At 37.7% G+C, this 12,127-nt stretch overlaps 1 protein-coding gene across 3 annotated transcripts in view; it reads right to left on the bottom strand.

Moving 5' to 3' along the window:
• Positions 1–12,127, bottom strand: part of LOC128692035 (kelch-like protein 5) — a 155,250-nt gene that overhangs the window by 59,889 nt on the left and 83,234 nt on the right. For all 3 annotated transcript variants that reach the window (XM_070085174.1, XM_070085176.1, XM_070085175.1), the window contains 3 exons: positions 7,280–7,441; positions 4,011–4,207; positions 422–538 (listed from right to left, as the gene is read on the bottom strand). In XM_070085174.1, coding sequence (XP_069941275.1) covers positions 422–538; positions 4,011–4,207; positions 7,280–7,441 — 476 coding nt within the window. The remainder of the gene's footprint in view (positions 1–421; positions 539–4,010; positions 4,208–7,279; positions 7,442–12,127) is intronic.

Here is a 12,127-nt window from a genome sequence, read left to right as displayed (position 1 = left end):
TTGTGAATAGATGGTGAAATTCACATTTTTACCCATTTTAGCACTGAGATCCCCAACCACAAGTACTCTCTCACATGGTTCAAAATTCCCCATGCACTCACTCAACATTTCCTAAAATCTCTCTCTCTCTCTTCTGCACTTCTTTGAATTCATTTTTTTTTTAATTTGCTCAATATTACATTATGGTAATACAGTATTCATTTGAACAACATTTTTCTGGTAATAAATTTTTGTACAGTAAATACTTCAAGCCAAGGAATATCAATTCTGTCAGAGCAAACAATGTTGGCTGTAAATATTACAACTTGAAACCAAATGAAAAATGTATGAATAAAAATTCCCAATTTAAAGAAAAAATCACAAAGAAAATATTGTATGTAACAATTCAAGTAAACAAACAAGGATGCATTTTTATCCTGACCTGAAAGATAAGCTCCTCAGAAGGAACATTGAGATCGTCAGAAGCCAAAAGACGAGCAGCTTCTTCAGTGGGAAGTTGGACAAACTCCTGGTGTTGCATCACTTCTTGAAAGTGCTCCTATAGGAAAAACAAAAAGAATTCACTCACTGTATTGTTACATACTGATTTTCACTACAATGAATAATATCTTTCTTTTGTGATGATGCTAACCTGGAGTGTTTTTTTCAAAGCACTGACTATCTCTTTGTAGCACAGACCATTTGCTTATAGCACTGACCATTTCCTTATAGGACTGATGATTTCCATATAAAACTGACCATTTCCTTATAGTACTAACCATTTCCTACCATAGAAGGTTTTTCATATTTACAAAGTACCAGAACCAACTGTTTACTCAAAGCTTTAAACATCTTTTGTTTCTACCATTATCAAATTTACAGTATCATTATTAACTTGCTATTGATGTGAACAATTCACTGTTAAATAAATCATAATCACAAGGCAAATAAAACTACATATTCAAAGTGTCTTTCATCTTCTTCTGTTATAACCATAACACAAGACAGATCTCTTTTTGATGTACCCCGTGTCCGTATCACACTGCGTAAAAACTCTATGCACATAAAGGGCCCCAAAATATGGAATTCATTACCAGAAGATACTAAAGTAATCCGGTCTGAAAATCAATTTAAGTCTCTTCTCAAAAGCCACTTAATCACCCTAGACTAATTGCTCAATACTCAGTACTCACATACTCAATACGTATTCCCATATCATAATTTCAACAATTACTTTTGAACCTTTTATCCATTGTCGATAGGAATATAACTGAACCGTTGTTTCACAAAAAAACATTTTTGAATATATGATTTTTTTTTTTTAACACGTCAGCCGTCTCCCACTGAGGCAGGGTGACCCAAAAAGAAAGAAATTCCCCAAAAAGAAAATACTTTCATCATCATTCAACACTTTCACCTCATTCACACATAATCACTGTTTTTGCAGAGGTGCTCAGAATACAACAATTTAGAAGCATATACGTATAAAGATACACAACATATCCCTCCACACTGCTAATATCCCGAACTCCTCCTTTAGAGTGCAGGCATTGTACTTCCCATTTCCAGGACTTAAGTCCTGCTATATAAAAATAAGCGGTTTCCCTTAATCCTTTCACTAAATATTACCCTGCTCACACTCCAACAGATCATCAGGTCCCAAATACCATTTGTCTCCATTCACTCCTATCGAACACGCTCAGGCACGCCTGCTGGAAGTCCAAGCCCCTCACCCACAAAACCTCCCTTACCCCTTCCTTCCAATCTTTTCAAGGACGACCCCTGCCCCGCCTTCCTTTCCCTACAGATTTATACACTCTCCATGTCATTCTACTTTGATCCATTCTCTCTAAATAACCAAACCACCTCAACAACGCCTCTTCAGCCCTCTGACTAATACTTTTATTAACTCCACACCTTCTCCTAATTTCCACACTCCGAATTTTCTGCATAATATTTACACCACACTTTGCCCTTAGACAGGACATCTCCACTGCCTCCAACTGCCTCCTTGCTGCTGTATTCACAACCCAAGCTTTACACCCATATAAGAGTGTTGATACTACTATACTTTCACATATTCCCTTCATTGCCTCCATAGATAACGTTTTTTGTCTCCACATATACCTCAACGCACCACTCACCTTTTTTCCCTCATCAATTCTATGATTAACCTCATCCTTCATAAATCCATCCGCCGACACGTCAACTCCCAAGTATCTGAAAACATTTACTTCTTCCATACTCCTCCTCCCCAATTTGATATCTAATTTTTCTTTATCTAAATCATTTGATACCCTAATCACCTTACTCTTTTCTATGTTCACTTTCAAACTTCTACCTTTACGCACACTTCCAAACTCTTCCACTAACCTTTGCAATTTTTCTTTAGAATCTCCAATAAGCACAGTATCATCAGCAAAAAGTAACTCTGTCAATTCCCATTTTGTATTTAATTCCCCATAATTTAATCCCACCCCTCTCCTGAACACCCTAGCATTTACTTCTTTTACAACCCCATCTATAAATATATTAAACATCCATGGTGACATTACGCATCCCTGTCTAAGACTACTTTTACTGGGAAGTAGTCTCCCTCTCTTCTGCACACCCTAACCTGAGCCTCACTATCCTCAAAAAAACTCTTTACAGTATTTAGTAACTTACCACCTATTCTTTTGTCTTATATAAATTAGATTCACTTATAATTAATAATCTACTGTACAACTATGTTATAATTCTTATTGTTAAGTAGTCAGTAAGCCAATAATGTTAAGTCGGCCCATAATGCCTAGGCATAATAGAGGCTCTCTTCGCATTGCAACCCATTATTGTAAATACATAATCCCAATGTACTATTTGCAAAGACATAAATAAATGAATAAATAAATAAATAAATAGCTATAATTCATCTTGTGTCATCAAATTTAGACAAAAGGTGAAGTATCCCCACCACTTATGCCAAAAGAGATGCTGGGTCATAGTCAGGCAAGCATCCTTTGGGTAAAGTGGCACTCCCTCCCAGAGAAGAGAGCCCTACCCATAGGCACAAACCACTCAAGCCTCACCACCACATTAAGGTGACCCTAGCACTGGGAGGACCATGGTATGGTAATCCAAAGGAAACACATTCACCATCACTCATTTAACAGCCACCTTGGTAAAGGTGCAAGCACTGGATGTTTTTAAATGCATACTTAAAACATATTTCAACTATTTCTGTAATCAAAGGAAGATAAATGAAAATTAATTTCATTACTTCTAGCTTTAGGATGGTAGAGACTTTAGTGGGTGACCTACTTAAGTACCACAAAATATTTATTTTATTGCATAAAAAAGTGAAATACCAATTACTATTCATGTTCTCAGTAATCAGCTGTGCAACACCAAGTAATGGATGGAAACTAGCCATGCACTGTTTGCATTTATGCAGGATTTATTATTTAATTTCATTAAAGAATCCACCTTAAAGCATTTCAACAAATTTTAACAGCACTTATTCTGTACCACACAAGCATAACAACTATTACAAACATGTTAGAGAATAAAAGAGTGCAGAATTATAGCACTAAAGATATTCAGTACCTCAATCAAGGGTGTTAAAATATGGGTGTTAAAATATGAAATTTACACATCTTCAGAATGTACAGAGGAACAAGATTTCCTCATTTTATATTGATTCACTTTATGCAATGTTCTATTTCTATCAGTAACTGAATACAGGGGGTCATGAACCTGGAACACATCTACAGCATAAAACGAGGGACAATGTATACAAGGTCTAACCTTTAAAAAAATTGAAACTACACAGAAAAAGCCTTGGAATCTATCTCACATCTTTATTTTCTTTCCTTTCTTGGAAATGTACAGAATTAGGAAAGAATTTTAAATGAATGGAATGAATTATAAATGACAATGACTCCGCCTGTAATGAACGCCTGCTGAATCCCAGGACAGTTTTTAATTATTACTTCACTGTTTTTTGCTATCAAAGTTATGACAGGCTTGTATGGAGCTGATTAATTACTCACTGCTGTGTATGTTGAAGCAAGACGGTGGAGTTCGGAGCATCCCTGAGTGTCTGCAAATAACTGTATGCCGAGACAGTTTGCCGGGTGAAGCTGTTTGGTGAGGAAGTCACAGCACACATCTACTACTTCTGTTAATAATAAGTGATGAGCTGTGGACAATACAACTTCCACTGTATCTTCATGAAGTTCTAGAGTACCTGAAAATCCATTACAGTGCCATTTTAATGTATTCCTTGTCATTAAGTTGCAAAAATAAGAAAAAATCACAGTAAACAAGTGAAACTTAACATCCTTAATTTTCATACTTTTAAATAATTTAGTCTTCCTTTTTTTTACCATTAGTGCATTTTGCACATGGAAATACCTTAACTTCAATGCTTCAAGGAACCTTTTTTCTACACTGGTGAAAATAATTAAGTGCAGTACTCTATACTAAGAGAAATGAAGGCAAGTTCTTTCTCATCTTTGAATTATTTAATTATCAGTATTTTCTTGTTAAACTTTTTTCACAAAGAAATTACTAATATCCATTACTGGTACAGCAGGGCCCCGCTTTATGGCGTTTCGCTTTACGGCGTTCCGCTAATACGGACATTTCAAATTATGACCAAAACTCGCTATACGGCTCCCCCCACCTGTCTTTCTAATACGGTCACAGCGGCCCACAGAGTTTGTTTACATTCTCCCTGAGCACATCTCCTTATTATGTCTGGAAACTTTCCAAAATTTCAAGTGTTTTAAAGTTATTGTATATTTTATATGTATTGTACTTGATAATTAAACTTGTGTACACCTGTACCTAAATAAACTTACACACTGTGCTGGCATGTAGGTACACATTAAAATCACTAAGAGTCTCTCTACTCTTGATGCAATAATAATAATAATAATAATAATAATAATAATAATAATAATAATAATAATAATAATAATAATAATCTCTTGGGCGCATTAATGTCGCATATTACGTTAATATAGACATTTCCCTTAATCTATCTATGATATTTTTTTCAAAATTATATAAGAAACACATTATGTAACACACAAACATGATACATGCACCCACAGTATAAAAATTTATACAAATATATATTAGGTGTTTACCAAACGGTTTGTAGAAGTGTCGGAAGAATTACGTTTTCTCTAGCCCGTCACCTGTTACTAGGGATAACTGTAGAAAAATATTACTTTCGTATGCCTTCACTTTATAGCTATAATTCTGTACTAACTTGTACACAGTGTAATAGTATTTTTTTCGTGATTTAATTATTATAATAATAATGAAAATATTATAAGGTAAAAGTTTCACAAACTCTTACAAATGTACATGAATGAACTAAAACTGGACACGTATTAATACCGTCTATTTCGCCTGACCGAGTGATCGTCCACAACCTGTTCAGTTTGTTTACGCTGTCTGAGCTCGGTGTATCATTAAATGTTGTATATTACGTTAATATACACATTTTCAGTTAACCATCCGTGATATTTTTTTCAAAATTATATAATAAACACGATACATAACATAAATACATAACATATGTGTAGAGAACCTAGGATAACCCAAAAAAGTCAGTGACTTACTTCCATTGCCTTCACTCAGAGCATCATTTCTTCTCAAAATGATGTTACATGAGAATGGGAGTGTTCTTCTTTATTTATTCTACCGTATCAATGTAGAGACAACCTGTACACAATGTAACTTGTACACAAACCAGACGTGTACGCTGTTTACAAAACTTACCTTCTTTCTCTCTGGTATGGTAGCCTGGCTGACTACCATATATACCACACTTGATTTTTTACAATAAATACTACTCATCTCACCCTATATTTTAAGGTAAGTAATGAGTGAACTGTATATACATTTTATCGCTCTGGGATGCTTAAATATCATAGAATAGTATGTGTGGGTGGGTTGGCCTGGTATGGTAGCCTGGCTGACTACCATACATACCACACTTGATTTTTTACAATAAATACTACTCATCTCACCCTATATTTTAAGGTAAGTAATGAGTTAACTGTATATACATTTTATCGCTCTGGGATGCTTAAATATCATAGAATAGTATGTGTGGGTGGGGTGGCCTGGTATGGTAGCCTGGCTGACTACCATACATACCACACTTGATTTCTTACAATAAATACTACTTGTCTCACCCTAGATTAAGACTATAAATATTTTAAGGTAAGTAATGAGTGCACTATGTGTGTATTGTACTTTTTTATTGTTTTTTGATGCCTGGTTCTATTGCTAACATAATATATGTTAGTGTAAACTTGTTATCTAGTGTTCGTATGCATTTGTAAGTGGAAAAAAAGGGTGTTCCACATTACGGCGGTTTCCGCTTTACGGCGGTAGCCTGGAACCTAACCCGCCGTATAAGTGGGGCCCTCCTGTATACATAATCTCTGGTCAGTACCTGACCAGCTGGGCTGTGGTTCGTACGTCGGGTTGCGTGCGGACAACAGTAACAGCCTGGTTGATCATGCCCTGATCCACCATGAGGCTTGGTCACAGACCGGGCCGCAAGGGCGTTGACCCCTGAAACCCTCTCTAGGTATACTCCCAAAAAACTGCCTCCATAGCTTGCTTAAATTTTTCATACAGTACTGATATGTATTCTTCTAATTTTACTTTCCAGTGCACTGGCTGCATTCTCCTCTTCATTACCATTTGTACTTCAGTAATATGCATGCCTTCTGAAACATTACTGTAAAAACCTATTTCCTTTTCCTCACAACAAAGCACAGAGGGCAATCATAATTCGTGCGAGTTGTGTTCCTGAAAAGTGTACTACTGATTTCCTCAACTTATGGACTGAAAACATATGGGCAAAATTATATATAAAAACCACAAAAAAATATAAATTAAAATAATAATGACCAGAATTGCTATTCTATGCTGATTATAATACAACTGGTATATAAAGAAAGTGCTACAAGAAGGAATGGCAGTGGTAAGTCAGAATATGGGACAAACTGTACAAAATGGCATACAAATTTGTAAAGATTTTTTTAATATAATATGCTGTTATAATTTGGCCCCCATTATCCACAGTTCCCTACATAGACTGGGTCATACATGAAATAAATGAAAAGATTTCTTCCTGTACTATGTCCATGGAACTTGCTGCAGGTTATATTAGTTTTGTATCTTCGTACACTAACTGAAAAGGGCATGCATATATCAGTATAAGCACTTAAAAAGACAAACTTCTTTTTTGTGTCATAAATGCTGTAATCGTCTAGCGAGGAGGACTTACCTGTGTAGCAGTAGTTGACCAAAATGAGCAGAGCATCAGAATCCATGTCCCTCATGGCCACCTCTTCCTGAGTGGCCTCCAACACAGGAGATGTAAACATAGCAGCAAAGTAGTCACTTGCCGCACTCAACACTAGTCGGTGAGCTCTAATGCGTCGATTCCCTGTAATAAAAAAATGCATGGTGTTCCAATAAGAAATCTCTATACAGGAGGCTGAAGCTTTGCCTAGATGTATTTGGGAGTGAATGTGAGATGGTTGGAGCTGGAAAGGAGGAAAAGGATACCAGCAGTGAGTTGGTGAGTAGCAGCCACTTTAAATGGCAAATGGTTTAAAATTCAGGAAGAAGGAATATTAAAAGAGAAGATATGGAGGTAGGAAATCAATTCTCTGTTCTCCATGATGAATGTACTTCAGTGGTTAGTGATGTTAAAGATACCACTGACTTCCCTGCTTATCAAGGTAAGAATATTCTGATTGTGGGAGACTCTCAGGTAAGATATATGGACCATGCTTTCTGTAATAGAGATAAGGAAGATCAGACAGAGGGTGTGCTTCCCAGGAGCTGGTGTTAGTGGCATAGTCAGTAGGTTGGATAATATGTCAGGTAATGGGAGCAAGCCCATTATCTGTCTTAGTGCTGGTGGCAATCACATCGGGAAGGGCAGGAGACAGGAGCTTGCTGGATAAGTACAGGTCAGCCATAGAAGTAGTCTGGTCTAAGGGAGGGATCTCAATCATATGTAGCATCTTGCCTAGAAGGGAAGTGAGCAATGAATGGATGTCTGGGGCAACTGGTATAAATTGCTGGCTAGACAGGTACTGCAAGGAACTTGTAATCCCATTCATTGATAACTGGGACAAATTCTATGGCAAACGTGATATGTATGCAAGGGATGGGGTTCATCTGTCTGGGGCTAGAGCGGTTGCATTAGCCAATTCGATTGACAGGGGTCACTGATGACTTGTCTAGGATTTTAAGCTGATAGATTATAGGGGTATGGGTGTCTGTGGGAAACAATCAGGCTGCAGTGCTAGGGTTGAAAACAGCAGTTATTACCAGGAAACCCCAGGGACATGCTTAGAAGACTTTTTTTTTTTTCATCAAGTTGGCCGTCTCCCACCGAGGCAAGGTGATCCAAAAAGAAACAAAATCCCAAAAAAGAAAATACAGTGGACCCCCGGTTCGCGATATTAATCCATTCCTGAGAGCTCATCGTGAACCAAAATTATCGGAAAGCGAATCCATTTTCCCCATAAGAAACAATGGAAATCAAATTAATCCGTGTAAGACACCCAAAAGTATGAAAAAAAAAACTTTTACCACATGAAATATTAAGTTTAATGCAATAGAATAATTACAATAACAACAATAACAATAGAATAATAACAATAGAATAATTGACACTTACCTTTAATGAAGATCTGGTGATGATTGATGGGATGGGAGGAGGGGAGAGTGTTGAACCTATTGTTTAGAAGGGGAATCCCCCTCCATTAGGACTTGAGGTAGCAAGTCCTAATGAGTAATGTAGGTCCTGCTTGGCAATTTCTTCCAAAACAGGCCTGTTTTGTCACAATTAAACACTTGTTCAGATTTCAATCCTTCAGCCTCTATGTACTCCTTGAACTCATGCACATATTTTTCAGCCGCTTTGTGGTCTGAACTGGCAGCCTCACCATGCCTAATCACACTATGTATGCCACTACGATTCTTAAATCTTTCAAACCAACCTTTGCTGGCCTTAAATTCACTCACATCACCACTAGTTGCAGGCAATTTCTTTACCAAATCGTCGTGCAACTGCCTAGCCTTTTCACAAATGATCGCTTGAGAGACGATATCTCCTGCTATCTGTTTTTCATTTATCCACACCAATAACAGTCTCTCAACATTTTCTAACACTTGCAGTCGCTGTTTCGTAATCACAGTTACACCTTTTGCAAGAACAGCTTCCTTGATTGCCGTTTTCCTGGTCACTATAGTAGAGATGGTTGAGTGGGGTTTACTATACAACCTGACCAGCTCTGACACACACACTCCACTTTCATACTTTGCAATTATCTCTTTCTTCATTTCAATAGTCATTAGCGTCCTTTGTCTCGAAGGGTTGGCACTAGAAGCTTTCTTGGGGCCCATGGTGACTTATTTTGCAGAAACAAGCACCAAAAACAGTGATAATACGGATAATATGGAATGTACCAAATGTATCCTTAGATGCGCGCACACTGGCTGGCTTGTAAACACTGGCACACACGGTTCAGTTCAGGCCACATGTGGACACATCTCGTATGAATCACATCGCATACCGGGTTTTGTAACGGGAACCGAGGCAAATTTTCTGCAATATAATGCATCGGTTACCGGATTTATCGGATACCGATAGCATCGTGAACCGGGGGTCCACTGTACTTTCATTATCATTCAATACTTTCACCTCATTCACACATAATCACTGTTTTTGAAGAGGCACCCAAATACAACAGTTTAGAAGCATATATATAAATAACATATCCCTCCAAACTGCCACTATCCCAAACCCCTCCGTTAAAGTGCAGAGAATGTACTTCCCATTTCCAGGACTCAAATCTGGCTACATAAAAATAACCGGTTTCCCTGAATCCCTTCACTAAATATTACCCTACTCTCACTCCAACAGCTTGTCAGGTCCCAAAAACTATTTGTCTCCATTCAATCCTATCTAACACACACACACACACACACACGCTTGATGGAAGTCAAAGCCCCTCGCCCACAAAACCTCCTTTACACCCTCCCTCCAACCTTTTCGAGGATGACCCCTACCCCACCTTCCTTCCCCTAGACATTTATACGCTCTCCAAGTCATTCTATTTTGATCTATTCTCTCTAAATGACCAAACCACCTCAACAACCCTTCTTCAGCCCTCTGACTAATACTTTTATTAACTCCACACCTTCTCCTAATTTCCACACTCTGAATTTTCTGCATAATATTTACACTACACATTACCCTTAAACAGGACATCTCCACTGCCTCCAACCGCCTCCTCGCTGCAGCATTTACAACCCAAACTTTACACCCATATAACAGAGTTGGTACCACTATAATTTCATACATTCCCTTCTTTGCCTCCATAGATAATGTTTTTTGTCTCCACATATACCTCAATGCACCACTCATCTTCTTTCCTTCATCAATTCTATAGTTAACCTCATCCTCCATACACCAATCCACTGACAAATCAACTCCCAAATATCTGAAAACATTCACTTCTTCAATACTCCCTCTCTTCAATGTGATATCCAATTTTTCTTTATCTAAATCATTTGATACCCTCATCACCTTACTCTTGTCTATGTTCACTTTCAACTTTCTACCTCTACACACCCTCCCAAACTCGTCCACTAACTTTTGCAACTTTTCTTTAGAATCTCCCATAAACACAGTATCATCAGCAAAAGAGTAACTGTATCAACTCCCATTTTATATTTGATTCCCCATAATTTAATCCCACCCCTCTCCCCAACACCCTAGCATTTACTTCTTTTACAACCCCATCTATAAATATATTAAACAACCATGGTGACATTACAAATCCCTGTCTAAGACCTACTTTTACCGGGAAGTAGTCTCCCTCTCTTCTACACACCCTAACCTGAGCCTCACTATCCTCATAAAAACTCTTTACAGTATTTAGTGACTTACTACCTATTCCATATACTTGAAACATCTGCCACATCGCTACCCTATCCAATATATAATATGCCTTTTCTAAATCCATAAATGCAATGAAAACTTCCCTACCTTTATCTAAATACTGTTCACATATATGCTTCAATATAAACACTTGATCTACACATCCCCTACCCACTCTAAAGCCTCCTTGCTCATCCGAAATCCTACTCTCTGTCTTATCTCTAATTCTTTCAATAATAACCCTACCATACACTTTTCCTGGTATACTCAGTAAACTTATTCCCCTATAATTTTTACAATCTCTTTTGTTCCCCTTCCCTTTATATAAAGGAACTATACAAGCTCTCTGCCAATCCCTAGGTACCTTCCCCTCTTTCATACATTTATTAAACAAAAATAGCAACCACTCCAACACTATATCCTCCCTGCTTTTAACATTTCTGTCATGATCCCGTCAGTTCCAGCTGCTTTACCCCCTTTCATTCTACATAATGCCTCACGTACCTCCCCCACACTCACATCCTGCTCTTCTTCACTCCTAAAAAATGTTATACCTCCATGACCAGTGGATGTAATTACTGCCTCCCTTACTTCATCGACATTTAAAAGTTCCTCAAAATATTCCTGCCATCTACCCAATACCTCCAGCTCCCCATCAACTAACTCCCCTACTCTGTTTTTAACTGACAAATCCATTCATTCCCTAACTTGTTTATCTCACTCCAAATTTTTTTCTTATTTTCATCAAAATTTCTTGACAGTGCCTCTCCCAATCTATCTTCTGCTCTCCTTTTGTACTCTCTTCACCTTTCTTTTACTTTCCATATACTCTGCTCTTCTTACAACATTTCTGCTTTGTAAAAACCTCTCATAAGCTACCTTTTTCTCTTTTATCACACCCTTTACTTCATCATTCCACCAATCACTCCTCTTTCCTCTTGCACCCACCCTCCTATAACCACAAACTTCTGCCCCACATTCTAATACGTACTGCAGTTTTAATACTATTCCAACCCTCTTCAACCATCCCCACACTACTCATACGTGCACTAGCCCACCTTTCTACAATCTCTTTTGTCCCTTTTCCCTTTATATAAAGGGACTATGCATGCTCTCCGCCAATCCCTAGGTACCTTCCCCACTTTCAAACATTTATTAAACAAAAGTACC

The sequence above is a fragment of the Cherax quadricarinatus genome, chromosome 15 (genome assembly GCF_038502225.1).
Source record: "Cherax quadricarinatus isolate ZL_2023a chromosome 15, ASM3850222v1, whole genome shotgun sequence".
In the NCBI taxonomy this organism is placed as follows: Eukaryota; Metazoa; Arthropoda; class Malacostraca; order Decapoda; family Parastacidae; genus Cherax; species Cherax quadricarinatus.
This window is presented reverse-complemented; position numbering and strand designations above follow the sequence as displayed.